General features: G+C 47.0%; 1 protein-coding gene across 9 annotated transcripts in view; it reads right to left on the bottom strand.

Moving 5' to 3' along the window:
* Window positions 1–414: 414 nt before the first annotated feature.
* Window positions 415–13,652, bottom strand: part of PSD2 (pleckstrin and Sec7 domain containing 2) — a 111,465-nt gene continuing 98,227 nt past the window's right edge. For all 9 annotated transcript variants that reach the window (XM_068959681.1, XM_068959678.1, XM_068959675.1 and 6 more), the window contains 4 exons: window positions 6,822–6,979; window positions 5,075–5,219; window positions 3,857–4,000; window positions 415–2,232 (listed from right to left, as the gene is read on the bottom strand). In XM_068959681.1, the coding sequence (XP_068815782.1) occupies window positions 2,026–2,232; window positions 3,857–4,000; window positions 5,075–5,219; window positions 6,822–6,979 (654 nt within the window). In that variant the 3' untranslated portion in view covers window positions 415–2,025. The remainder of the gene's footprint in view (window positions 2,233–3,856; window positions 4,001–5,074; window positions 5,220–6,821; window positions 6,980–13,652) is intronic.

Below are 13,652 nucleotides of genomic sequence, written 5' to 3'. Positions count from 1 at the left end.
GGCAAGGTCTTTTCTGGGAACTGTTCCTAGGGTACCTCCAATCGCCAGTGCAGACATTGATACGCTTCTCCTCTCATAAACCTCCAGGATGCAGGTGGAAAGGTAGGATTTGGATGTGCTGGATGAAAGAATGAGTTACCTGAATGTATTCCCAAAGCAGCCAATTTGCACCTGCTCACAGAGCCATCTATCCTAAGCATAGGCCGGCCAGCAGTCTCAGCACCCAGGAGGATGGACAGGCTTGCACTCCACTTGTGGAAAGGCAATGAGAGTTTTCTGGTGTTGTCAGTAGGGGTCTGGCTTTCAGTCAGCAGGAGCTGGTGGAGACCAATGTGAGCATAACCATCTATTGCTATAAAATCTACAACCACTCCAGTCAACAGGCCCTGGTGGAATCGTATTTCAGACCAAGTCTCTTTAGCAACAGATTCAGCTTTATTGTTATTCTTTTTACATGATTCTTAGTGCATCATTTCAAATAAACTATCAAACTGTACAAAGAAATAGAGAGCTCAAAAGAAGAGGTGACAAAGTCGGGCGGAGGTTTTTAGTGGCATGAACCATCATGGAAAACAGTAGTCCATAGGCTCTCAAGTGTTGATGGTCCAAAGAAAATATTTTGTTTGTTTAAAAAATGCTGCAAAAATATAAACAGCAAATGACTGTAATTAGCTACAAGATCCTTTAAAACTGGAACTTGATCACTGTGAATGTACCTAGGAGAAAGAAAAGCAACCCGAGATAAAGAAACCAAATAGTGAAATAAATAAATAAAGTGCAGGACAGTCATGGCACTGAAATGCAGTGGAATCATTTCTAGTACAACAGTAACTCATTGGATCACAGACAACAGAAAGGAACAGAAACACAAGTCCCCATTTAAAAAAGTACAGTATGTGAACAGCAAAATGGAGGAAGTATAACATCAATGGACAGTTAGAATCACTCCTGCACTCATAAGTAAGGTTGAATATGAAGCATGTCTCCAATTGTGCTTCGAACCCAAAGTGGCAGAAGTCATGGATGCTAAATAAGCAGCAAGTTGGCTAGTTTGTCTGAATAAGCAGGAACAGGGGAGCGATGTTTCACAGCAAAGCCAGTAGGATTGGGTAAAAAAAGAAAGGAAGAAAAAAAGAAACGTAGGCTACTGCATTTTTGAAAATATCCTAATAGGCTGGTCAGACCCTCCATGGTCCCTAATATCTTCCCCAGGAAGCTTACCTTTGCTTGCACACTGAGGTTTAAAACCCACGTTAAGGTTTCCTTATATATATATTTATTTATATATATTTATATGTGTGTGTATGTATATATATATATATATATATATATATATATATAAAGGAAAAGGCGACAGAGGGCACATCAGATATCAGACCTCTATTGCCGTGGGCGGATCACGTTCTCGTGCGCCCATGTTGAAGACACCTCTCACTTGGTCAGTGACTAGCTCATGGAATCTGTCCTATTGCCATGTGTTGAATGGTGCTCTTCTCATGGCAGGGACATGCTCTGCTGCTCTGTGACCTTCTCTGAGAGCATTTGTGGTGCCACAGACCCTATTTGCTCCCTGGAGACATGAGGGCTGAACCTTTGAACATGAGAACTGGTTGAGTTTCCTGCACCGCCAGGAACTGTGGATGTGAGCCAGCAGAGACTCCAGGGAGAGAAGGAAGGACGGATGGAGGGAGAAAGAGAGGACCACTGGATAAAAGAGCAACCTGGCCCTTGGAGAATAAGCATATCCCTTTATTGTGCAGGTAGGGGTAGTCATAGGAGGGAAAGAAAAGCCACAGGTGCTGTTAGGGATGAAGAAAAGGTGGAGCGTCTATGATGCTGAAATGCCAGAGCATTGCCAAGGAGTGTCAACTAAAGCTTCTTTGATTTCTTTCACTAGAGCAGTCACCGTGTCATGTATGTCTACGGCTTTGTTCATATAAATTCCTAGGTAAAATTGTGCTCATCAATCTAGTCCAGGAGCGCCAAACATTGCTGGTTCATTCCCCCTTCTGTGTGCATTTCTTGTTAAGTGTTCTGCTCTATAATGTCCTTTTCTGCCTTGCAACTGGCAGACACATGCCCTTGGCTCAAGGAAGGGCTTGAATGTGTCTTCCGCAAAGCAATATCATCACCTTCCACTTTGAAGAAGTTAGTTTCAATTTTCTCCAGGTCATCTGTCCCGACTTTTATCTTCATGCACAGCAGGTTGATGTATGTCTCGTAGCGGCTCTTCTGCAGGGGAACAGGGAACAGAGCAGAGAACCTGGGAATAGGGACAGAATAGGGCATGCACGGAAATCGGAGACAATGCTGTCTGCTACTGTAGGAAACACATGCTTTATTGTCAGGATTCCACTAATCAGAGCCAGCAAGTATAGTTTAATTACAGCACAACGCCCGATCTATGCCACAGCCTAAAAAGACCAATCAACCCCAGGGGGAATGTGGAAGGTTGTGTGAGACTCTCCAGCTTCTCTTACACATCTTGACTCTCACTCTGACTGCGGGAGGCAGGTTTTAGAGGCAAAAGCAGGCCAACACATTTGCTCCTTCCTGGTTTGGGATATTCAGAGTTTCCATCCTCCTTCCTGCCTGGTTAGGAATATCACAAGGATGCCCTTGGTGAGCATAGTAATTTTCAGGGAGGAATGTTCCCCTCCATTGATTTAAATACTTCTGCTTGCCATTGTACGCATCCAATGATTCACTGTTACTGTCAAATTGTGCCCCCATTGCTCCTCCCAGAGCACAGCACAAAAAGGAGGCATTTCCTCTCTGCCCGGCATCTTTACTCCAAGGTTAGATGGGTTCTATTTTTATGGGTTTGTGTAATAGGCCAGCCCTTTCCCTAAAGTGTCAGAGGTGGCATATTCTCCCTTTTTTGGGAGAGACACAGAAAAAAAGGCATTGCCAGAATACACATCATAAGACAGCTGAGGTGAACTGTGCCCTGGAAGTACCTCCCTGACTAAAAATGGAGTCTAGAGAACTAGCTGAAATGGAGACATCTCCTTTAAAGGCATCCTAAATAAGATGTTTGGCAAACAGGAGGCAAAGCGGGCCCTAACAGCAGCCAACAACTATTTGAAGAGTCGGCACAAAGACAATGGAACCAGCAGCCACCAACTGTGGCTTGGGAGATTTAGGTTGGGCGTTACAAGAAGACCTTTCTCCAAGAGGGTGGTGCAGCCCTCTGATGTAGCAACAGGGAGACAGGAGATCTTCACCGGAGATTTCCAAGATTTGGCCAGAAAAAGCCATGGTCAGCCTGGGCTAGTACTGACAACAGTCCAACCTCTGGCTGAGTGCATGACTAGAGGTCACCAGCAGGCTCTTCCCACTGACTCCTCTACAGCAGGAATCCCACCTTGGGCTCAGCTAATTCTGGAACAAAATGCTGTATTTCTCCCACAAGGAGCACCACTTAGATTTTGCAGAGCTTTTAAACTTAGCTACCTGCGTCCTCAAAGAGTCTGTAATCAGCCATAACAGGGTCTTTGGCTTTTATTTACAGAAACAGTTCTGCCAAAACAAGAATAGTTCCACCTTCTTACTTGGGATCTGAGGAAATTTCAAGTTCCAGGACGGTAGCGAAAGATTTTATTTCTCTCATCAGTTTTCTCCTCCTCACATTAGAAATTGCAGAGGATATGCAACATCTGCTGTATCTTTTTTTAGCTTAAGTCCAAAACAGTGAAACTTGCTGCTGCCCCATGACACCCATTGAGCTTGTGAGCCCTCTTTCATTTCTCCTCTTTCATGCTTTCCCAGACATATAGCATCCTCTCCAGACTTACCAGTTCTCCTCAATCAGCCAAGGTATCATCTATCACAGAAAAGATGAAAGTTCCTTTACCTCAAATATTAGGTAATGTTCTTTCAGCCTATACTCCTCAGCCTCTTTTGACTTGAGGCTCTTCTCTACAGGATGCAATTTATGCTCTGCTAATTCATCTGAAATCTGCTTCATTTTATTTTCATGGGACCTCAGCTGTTCCTCCTGCAGAGAGAAGCATGTCAGGTATTAAAATGTGCAAAGAGGTAACACCTAAGTGCACTGACTGCCTATTATCATGGGTTCTGTCTCTGCAAGGACATAAGCTTAGCTACTGGAATGGGCTGTGTACCATGTGCTGGAGCCAAAGGCATGCAGCACATTTGCAAATTCATCTGATAAGGAGTAGTTGAAAGATAAGTATTTGAGGAAGATCAAAACCCATCCATAACAAGTGACAGGGGTAGATTTCTCTGGCACTTGGGCCTCTTTAGCATCACAAAGATGAAATGCTCTGAGTCCTTTAATACCCAGACAGAACTGGCTGCATCCCCAGAGCTGACTATCCTGCTCTTTTTAGAGAAAAAAGCACCCTCCGAGTCTGTTCTCTGAGAAAGACAACATCCGGCCATGTCTGCCCAGTAGATAAGGAGCTGCATCTCTGCTCTGATCATTTCAGGCTCTCCTCTCCCTTCCCCTCTGTTGAGGTGCAGTGGCAGTGTGTTCCCTGCTTTTTGGAGCTGCTAAGGCACGTTTTGCATTCCCTGGGCAGTACAAACAAAAGCAGCTGCCCATCACTCTTGGTTAACTGAGCCTTAGGCAGCGGTGCTCTGGTGCATTGTGCCCCGCTGCTTCCAGACAGCCCTCCCTACTGAGTGGGACTCTTCTCTTTGGCTTTTCAGCTTGAGAAATAACAGGGTGCCCTCTCTGAGTGTCACGTTATGAAATAAACTAGGGCTGTAGCCAGCTCAATGGAGAGGTGCGGGGGTGTGATGGGCAATGAGCAATAAACAGTCCAGAGTCAACAGCCATAAAGGCAGTAGGTGTGTGCGCAGGGGTGTTTTACCTTCATTGCAGAGGAAGCATTGGCCAGATGCTGAGATTTGCTGCAGTCTGTCCGAGTTGCCCACTATACTCCTTCCTACCCTGAAGATAGGGGTGTGTGTACCTCTGAGCACTCAGATACGTCAGGCAGGCAGGTGCTGAGGGAAGCTGCAGATGGGTTCACCCTAAGCTGTGTGCTGAAGGGCTGGCTATGCATCAGGCACCTCCACCACCACCTCTTCTCTCACACATTACCTGGCACAGTTTAGTCATGGATGAAGGCAAGAGCGGACGGCAGAACTTCTTCATGGAGCAGATTGCAGCTGGGAAGGCCGGGGCAGAGAAAATGGCAGCAACAAGGTTGATTCGCAGGATCCAGGAAAGCATTTCTTCCTTACTTCTGTTATGAAGGAGGGGAGAAGAGAAGCTGGGTTTCTGTAAAAGCTCCTAACCCAAGCCCAGCCAGCTAAGCACAGCCCTGGAGCTCTCTGCTCTCAGGAGGGCCATAAGTGGCCTTGCTTCGAAGCCATTTCTGTGCTACCCTTGGTTGTGAACAGTAAAACACTGCCTAATTGGCTCCTCTACAGTGCCTTAATGATTTCAGGACTGTTGTCTGCCTACATGAAGCCCTGAAAGTTCCACCTTCCTTACCAACTCTGATCGCTTTATATGAGAAATGGAGGAGAGGTGACATGGTGGCAAGTGCCAAGGACATACCAGTCTTTGGAGATCTGAAGCCCCACAACAGAAGTCCCATGGAGCAATGTGGATCCCTCAGATGGTCATAGGACACAGCCCAGGGTCCTTAATCAGATCTGTTCAGGCAGTGCTCCCACTAGGTTTCAACTTGGCTTTCATTGCATGAGTCTAGATGCCAAGATTTAGCCTGACTTACAGTGTCAAGTATCTCAGGGAGTGACAAAGAAAATATCAAATAGAAGACAGCTCAATCACACATGGCACTTGTTAGCAGAGCAACTTTTCTCTGCAGTGGACTAAGGAAGAAAGAAGACATAGCCTGGATTGTAGGACTTCTTTAACGACCTTAATGTAGTTTTCCCCATCACTTGCTGACAATGTGAACTGTCAGCATCTTAGTTCAATGCCTCATATAGATTTTCTCCCTCCCACAGACTGAGAGCAGAAGCTAATAAGAGGAGAGTGTGAGGACATATCCACACTGGGGACTCCAGGACTGTACTTGGTAGCATCGTCGTGTGATTTGGGCTGCCTTGTTACTGTAGCCCAAACTGTTTGTACGGAGCAAGCAGGAAGAGAGTTTGGAAACGTCCACTCCAGACAGCTGTCTCACATAACTTTCAACTAGTAAAATACTTCAAGCACATTTTAAAACATTTTAAGTGCAAGTGTGTCCATATGTTCCCTTGCTGTTTTTTGAGGGGCTGTGGGAACGCCAGAGCCTGTCAGGAAACAATATTTTCCTGCCCAGCCCTGGAAACCCTCTCTTGCAATGTAACCCACAGACATGCTCTGGAAACATCCTGCTTCATCAGCTTCCCCTCAGTCCTTTAGTAGCAAAACCCAGCTGAAGTCTGTAAGATTTTGCCTGACGGACTGTGTAGCCAGGCTGGATATGGCTTCAAGGTAGGAGGCTGTAGCATTTTTGGTGCACTAATACCTGAGAGAGGGAGAATGGGAAGTTACTTCCCTCCTCTGCCCTTTACCTCTCATCCTCATCTGCTCAGCCAATTCTGGTGACAAATCAGAAAAGACTGATACACACCGCTGCCAAGAGCCTGATTGCTGTTACATAAGTAATCTCTGCTTACCTGGGGTATAAACTGTGAACTCATGACCAGCCCTCCTTCTGCTTAGCACCTTCTTCCCTCAAATTCTTTTTCCTTCTAGGGTTGTCCTTTAATATGTGTGTTGATTTGGTCAAGAAGAAGAGAATCTGATGCTAGCTGGAAGTTGGCCTGCCATTTCAAACTGAGAGGGAAGTCTCCTGATTAGGAGCTGATTAGGAACTGCTGGTACTTACGGGGCCTGGAATAGAAACACTCTCCAGTCAGCTGTCTTCAGCTTCAGCACGTTCGATTTTTTGCTATAGTCAGAGGCTTTCGTAGCTAAGGCGTGGTGAACACGAATGGCATTCTTTAGATCCACTTCAGACAGGTCTTTGTCAGGTTTATATTCATCCTGTGAAGAAGGAACATTAATTGGATAATGACAACACTAACATTTGTGGGTTACTTAAACGAATATGCCTTTTTCTCTGTGCTGTAATCATAGAGTACTGAGGCTAGGAAAAGCACTGCTTTGTACAGTAAATGCTAGGAGCTGACAATGATAATAATTAACATCTGGCAACTTCCTCCATCATTAAGTTCACTTGGAAGATGTTAAGAAGGAGATGAAAGTTTTAAATGTAATTATCAATAGTTATCTCTAACATGGCACATGCCTGGGGCTTTGAGGGAAGACACAAGACAGGGCTAGGTTTCTGCAGAGCTTTACCCACAGACACAGAACTCAAGCCGAAATGCAGCTCCCGGTCGCCAGCAGGTATCAGCTAGAGCCCACTCTGGAGCTACGCTGATTTACATGCTGGAGTACCTGGGCTCAGGCACTGTCTTTGGCAGCCCTGGAACACCAACATTTCTGGAGCCTAGTGCATCCTCGATTCAGATGTGTGGTAGGTGGGACAGCTGCCAAACTGAGCATGGTCCAGTCAAGCCATGCTTGGTCTCTCTTTAGTATGTTTGACGCTTTGGCATGGTTTCTCATGTAATTCATTAGACAGGCATTTGCAGATTGCATCATTGCCTTTATTCCTGCTTCCTTGGTGCTCTGTAGCACTTTCCCCCCTGCAGGAGAATTTCACACAAGCAGGGAATGTAGCAATAACTATAGATGTATATATTTTATAAACAGATAGAAAAATCCCAAACATCAGACTCTAATGGGATTGTCTGGACACAGTGCTTTTTATGAAAAAAAAAGGAGTTCCATCAATCCAGTGTTTACTATTTTCTTTCAAATTTTCCAAGCTCCTGGCCACTTTAAGCCAGTTTCTTGGACTGTCTGCTTTCCAGCTCAATGTCTGGTCCATCTGGGTAGTGAGATGGATGGATGGAAACCTGGCCTGGCTAAAACAAACTCCCCATCCCACCCCTGCCAAGTGCCCACCTCTGGTCAATTATAAACTGCACCAGTTCCCTTGCTCCAGGACCCTGCCTGGATGAGCGGGCTGGTGCAAGGAAAAGGGCCATATTGGGACTGCATGTTTGTGCTGCAGAAGTGCAGAGCAGAATTGCTGTTTTGGGTAACTACACTTGGATGGCAGCTTGAGCTGTTGTGAAATGACCATGTTATAGCCTATTTCAGGGCAGGCTCTCCCTGCAAGAGCCTGTCTTGCCCTGCGGATTACAGTTCAAACCTAGAAGACTAGCTCAGTCTTAGGAGTCTTGCCTTCCTTGACTGTCCTTGACTGTCAATACAGGGGCAGCTCTCCCCTGACACTGGTGATCTATTGAATCTTCTTCAGGTTTCAAGCTAGAGCTCAGTCTCTTCTGCAGTCTTGCAAAAAGATGTTTCCTTCTCATGTCCTGGGACTACAAATCCAGCCCTCCTGGGAAAAGCTGTGCCACAGTCTCCTGGTTGGTAACCCTAGTCAGTAAGGCCATTCTCCATTGCAGGGCCAGAAAGGTCTTCCCTCTGCCGCATGGCATCTGCGGAGCAACTGGGACCAGCACCACCCAGCACATGAATGTGGATGGCACAGATCCTTGCTCCTCATGGGACATAGGCTTCCAAAGCTTTTCCTTCCTTTCTTTTCCGAAACCTGGAGAGGGGCTGCTGTAGTGGCTGGTGTATGAGCACACAGGCTGCTTGGCCTCGTGGAAAGAAACGGTGTGGGGCACAGGGTCAAGAAATGCCTAGTATTGACCCCTGACTCACACAGTTACCTTCTTAAGAATGAACTGCAAAGAAAAGTCCTGCATGGGAAGGGTTGGGCGGTGTGGGCACCCTGCTCATAGGGTGATGATCAGATGGGTTGCACTGTGGGACGGTCTGAATGACATTTTCTCAAGCACTGCTGCTTGGCTTGGAGCTCCTCTGAAATTCAGCCATAGACAACTATCTACAGATACCAGTGCTGACTGCAGGAGCTGAACTGGGGCTGTCAGTAGTCAGAAAAATGGGCTAATTGTCTTACAACAAAGAAAAAAAATGCTTTGGCTTATGAGGACCTAATATGTTACTCTACTTGGTGGCAAATAGTTGCTTGAGGGAGACACCGCTGTTCAAGCCTAGTATATCGCAGAGAGACTCCCAGTGCTGAATGCTTTTCCAAAGCTCTTGAAGCTCTTTGGATATGAATAAAACTGACTGGGAAGCCTATGATCTTTTATTTCAAGAATAATGAGGCTTAGTGGGACATGAAAAGGAGAAACAGTCACGGCTGCAAATTGGTTCAACTAATGCAGATCTTCACCTTGAATGGCATCATCATTTATTGCCTCTACTAATTTCATGCTCATGCGCATTAATGTAGCTGTAAGGAAAAGCCAAATCTTATTTTTCTAACACTTGGCACTGTAAATCAGCATGAGGTTGAGTTAGGCAGGTCCCCTCTGTCTTGTGCTTCCTCGCTGGTGGAAACAGGCTGCATTTGCAGGAACGTGTGGTGTTGGAGGCTCACTTCTGCATGGTTCAGGTCTGCCAGGCAGCTCATTTTGATGCAAATGCTGCAATAGCCATGATGATATGCACTGCTGCCACTTCTGGGAGATCTCTGTGTGCTCCTACAGAGGCACCCTCCATAAACAGCCTTCCAGGCCTGTAAGATGCCAGTCACAGACAACTGGAGTTCTTACTGTGCCCAGCACTTGCACTAGCGCTTTATCCTTCCCTGGGAGAATAATCCCATTGCCTTTCTGTGAAGTATGTCAGCTCTGCTTTGAAGCCTCCACTGGCTTCTCTAAGTTTTGCCTCTGTCCCATTCTGAACTTTGATATAAGCTTAAGAACTTGCTGCTGTGGAAGAGGCATATCCAAAAACATAATAGTAACACACTTTCATTGAAATAGTTTAAATCTCAAAGAAAACTTTTTTTATATTAAAACCTAAGCAGGCTCCTGTTACATTTGAAGGAACTTCATGCAATGGTTTCTCCATGCTGTAGTATTTCTGATCTTACTCTCACCTTTTTATAACCACAGTGTTATCCTGCCATACTGAATTTGGCTTCATTTACATATGCTGATAAAGATGTTAATCTGGCATTACAGAGTTGCTGAATACCTTGTCTTATGTGTCCTACTTTGCTCACATGGGTACTTGCCGCTGTGAAATGGGCAAGATCTGATCTGCCATTCCATTTCAATTAAATCAGGATAGGTTTCAAGGCCCCCAGCCCTCCAATGGTGAGGAATTTATTTTTATCTTGTTTCTCTGCATGGAGGATGGTGGAGGTCAGCAATTTTCAGGATATGTTTTGGAGATACTTTCTGCAGGAACTGAGCCCTTGTGTGGGTGCTTTGTTTTAGAATCTGTCCAAATTCATTTAATTTACTTTCAACTTTTAATGTTAACTGCGTAGACAGACTCCCAGTTTATATGCCTCTTCTGCCTGCACAAAGACCCTGTTTAAACATGCATGACCAATCCTTCTCCTGGGCTTACTTTCTGCCAATGGCAGTGTTCTATGGCATCTTTGGTTCACTCTTCCAGCCCCAGCTCTCTCCTACTGCCCACCCCTGTGTGTGGAGGGTGGGGGATCCACAACTAAGATGAGCTCCCCAGCTCACAGCTTGTTTCCAAGAAGAGATACCTCTTCTTGGAAGAGGTATGCCTGCCTGCCTATGAAGGGCACCTGGATGGGGTGAAAGAGTCCAATGCACTGACTCTCGTTGCCTCCTCTGGGCTCAGAACCAGTCCCAAGCAATGATACGAATACAGACAGGGAGCTACAAACTTCTCTCATGCTTCACCTTGTGAGAGGTTTTCCTCTTTTTCAGCTCACACCCAGTAGGCTATTTAATGAGGAAAACTAACTGCTGTCATCTTCAGTCTGGCCGTGAACTTGGTGCTCTGAGCAGCATCACTGTGGTAAGGGCCTGCATGGGACAATGCCGACGGCTCAGGGCAGTGCTGGGAACTCCCTCCTGAGTCTGGGCTGCAGAGTCAGATGCATTCCTTATAGCCCTTCATCCCTCCTCTCAATAACCCTCTATCTGCGGTGATTAAGGTTATTATCTCCATTTTACAGAGGTGAAGTAAGTCGCCAACGGCCATGGAGTGAGTCAGTGACCCAGCACAGATTAGAGTGCAGAAGAGGTGCGCCCTGCTCCTAAGCCTGCATTTCACCCCCAAGACTTTACTGCATCCCTTTAAGGGATCAAGCAATTGCTTCAGCAGACTGTGCTAGAACATGCTAATCCAGCAATTAACACTGGTGAGTCAATGACGTAACATCTCTACATCAGCAGGTTTATGCCTGGATTGCTTTTAAAAGACTGCCTTCTATCCATCCACCCCGCCACCCCCACACTTCTGCTTATCTTAAATTCACCTATCTACCCATTCCTCCTTTCCTTTTGTCTGTCTCCCTAGACAGCCCCCCTGCCATTTCTACTCCACTTGATGCCCAAGGCTGGTCTCTACAGTCTTCTGAGAGTTTCCTATAAAAGGCTAGATCCTTGGTTTGACCTGAATGTAAAGCTGGAACAGGCTGAACCTGTGCTCCATGGCATCAGGTGAGACTGGAAGCAGGTACTTTCTTCTCTGTTTTCACGTTAGACAATCTTCTCCCAGTGATTTGTGCTCAAGCCAGGTTCTACCTTATGTTTATTTGCATGCACCTTCTGTTGAGAGCTTGGGAGACTGGCACAGGGTTTCCTTTGTTTATTGTGCAATTATTTTGCTCTGCAAACCACCTCTTCAGCAATAAATTGCACTAAGAATGAACCAGGTGGGTTGATGTTCATCAGCTCTCTGTTGTACTGCTGGGAATGTTTGGAAATGGCAACGCAAGGACTCTGGCTTGGTGGTCTTGTCCTCCTGTCTCTTCTCCATGAGCTTGGTGGAACCTGTGTCTACAGCCTAGCCCAGCATAAGGAGTCACAGAATCACAGAATCGTTTAGGTTGGAAGAGACCTCTGGAGATCATCTAGTCCAACCTCCCTGCTCAAGCAGGGACCTCTAGAGCATATTGCCCAGGATCGCATCCAGACGGGTTTTGAATATCTCCAGAGAAGGAGACTCCACTACCTCTCTGGGCAACCTGTTCCAATGCTCTGTCACCCTCATAGTGAAGAAGTTTTTTCTCAGGTTCAGATGGAACTTCCTGTGGTTCAGTTTCTGCCCGTTGCCTCTTGTCCTATCACTGGGCACCACAGAGAAGAGGCTGGCCTCATCCTCTCGACATCCTCCCTTCAGATACTTGTACACGTTGAGGAGATCCCCTCTCAATCTTCTCTTCTCCAAGCTGAACAGGCCCAGCTCTCGCAGCCTTTCTTCAGAAGAGAGATGCTCCAGTCCCCTCATCCTCTTTGTAGCCCTCTGCTGGACCCTCTCCAGGAGTGCCATGTCTCTCTTGTACTGGGGAGCCCAGAACTCGACACAATACTCCAGGTGAGGCCTCCCCAGGGCTGAGTAGAGGGGGAGGATCACCTCCCTCCACCTGCTGCCAACACTCTGCCTAATGCACCCCAGGAGACCATTGGCCTTCTTGGCCACAAGGGCACACTGCTGGCTCATGTTTAACTTCTTGTCCACCAGCACTCCCAGGTCCTTCTCGGCAGAGCTGCTCTCCAGCAGGTCGGGCTCTCAGCCTGTACTGGTGCATGGGATTATTCCTCCCCAGGTGCAGGACCTTGCACTTGCCTTTGTTGAACTTCAGGGGGTTCCTCTCTGCCCACCTCTCCAGCCTGTCCAGGTCCCTCTGAATGGCAGCACAGCCTTCTGGTGTGTTAGCCTCTCCCCCCAGTTTTGTCTCATCAGCAAACTTGCTGAGGGTGCACTCTGTCCCTTCCTCCAGGTCATTGATGAATACATTGAACAAGACTGGACCCAATATTGACCCCTAGGGCACACCGCCAGCTACAGGCCTCCAGCTAGACTCTGCGCCATTCACCACAACCCTCTGAGCTCGGCCATCCAGCCAGTTCTCAATCCACCTCACCGTCCACTCGTCTAGCCCACACTTCCTGAGCTTACCTAGGAGGATGTGATGGGAGACAGTGTCCAAAGCCTTGCTCAAGTCCAGGGAGACAACATCCACTGCTCTCCCCTCATCTACCCAGCCAGTCATTCTGTCATAGAAGGCTATCAGGTTGGTCAAGCATGATTTCCCTTTGGTGAATCCATGCTGACTACTCCTGATCACCTTCTTGTCCTCCAGATGCTTGGAGATGACCTCCAGGAGGAGCTGTTCCATCCCCTTTCCAGGGATGGAGGTGAGGCTGACAGGCCTGGAGTTTCCTGGCTCCTCCTTCTTGCCCTTTTTGAAGAGTGGGGTGACGTTGGCTTTCTTCCAGTCCTCAGGCACCTCTCCTGATCTCCAGGACCTTTCCAAGAGGATGGAGAGTGGCCTAGCGATAACATCCGCCAGCTGCCTCAGCACTCGTGGCTGCATCCCATCGGGGCCCATGGATTTATGGATGTCAAGTCTGGACAAAAGATCTCTAACCTGATCCTCCTTCACCAAGGGAGAGTCTTCCTTTCTCCAGCCTTCCTCTCTTGTCCCCAGGATCTGGAATTCTTGAGGACTGGCCTTAGCAGTGAAGACTGAAGCAAAGGCAGCATTCAATAACTCTGCCTTCTCTATATCCTTTGTTACCAGGGCACCCGCCCCAATCAGCAGCGG

Source organism: Struthio camelus, chromosome 13 (genome assembly GCF_040807025.1).
Source record: "Struthio camelus isolate bStrCam1 chromosome 13, bStrCam1.hap1, whole genome shotgun sequence".
Taxonomy (NCBI): domain Eukaryota; kingdom Metazoa; phylum Chordata; class Aves; order Struthioniformes; family Struthionidae; genus Struthio; species Struthio camelus.
Note: the sequence above shows the minus strand (reverse complement) of the source record. Positions and strands in the feature narration are given on the sequence as shown.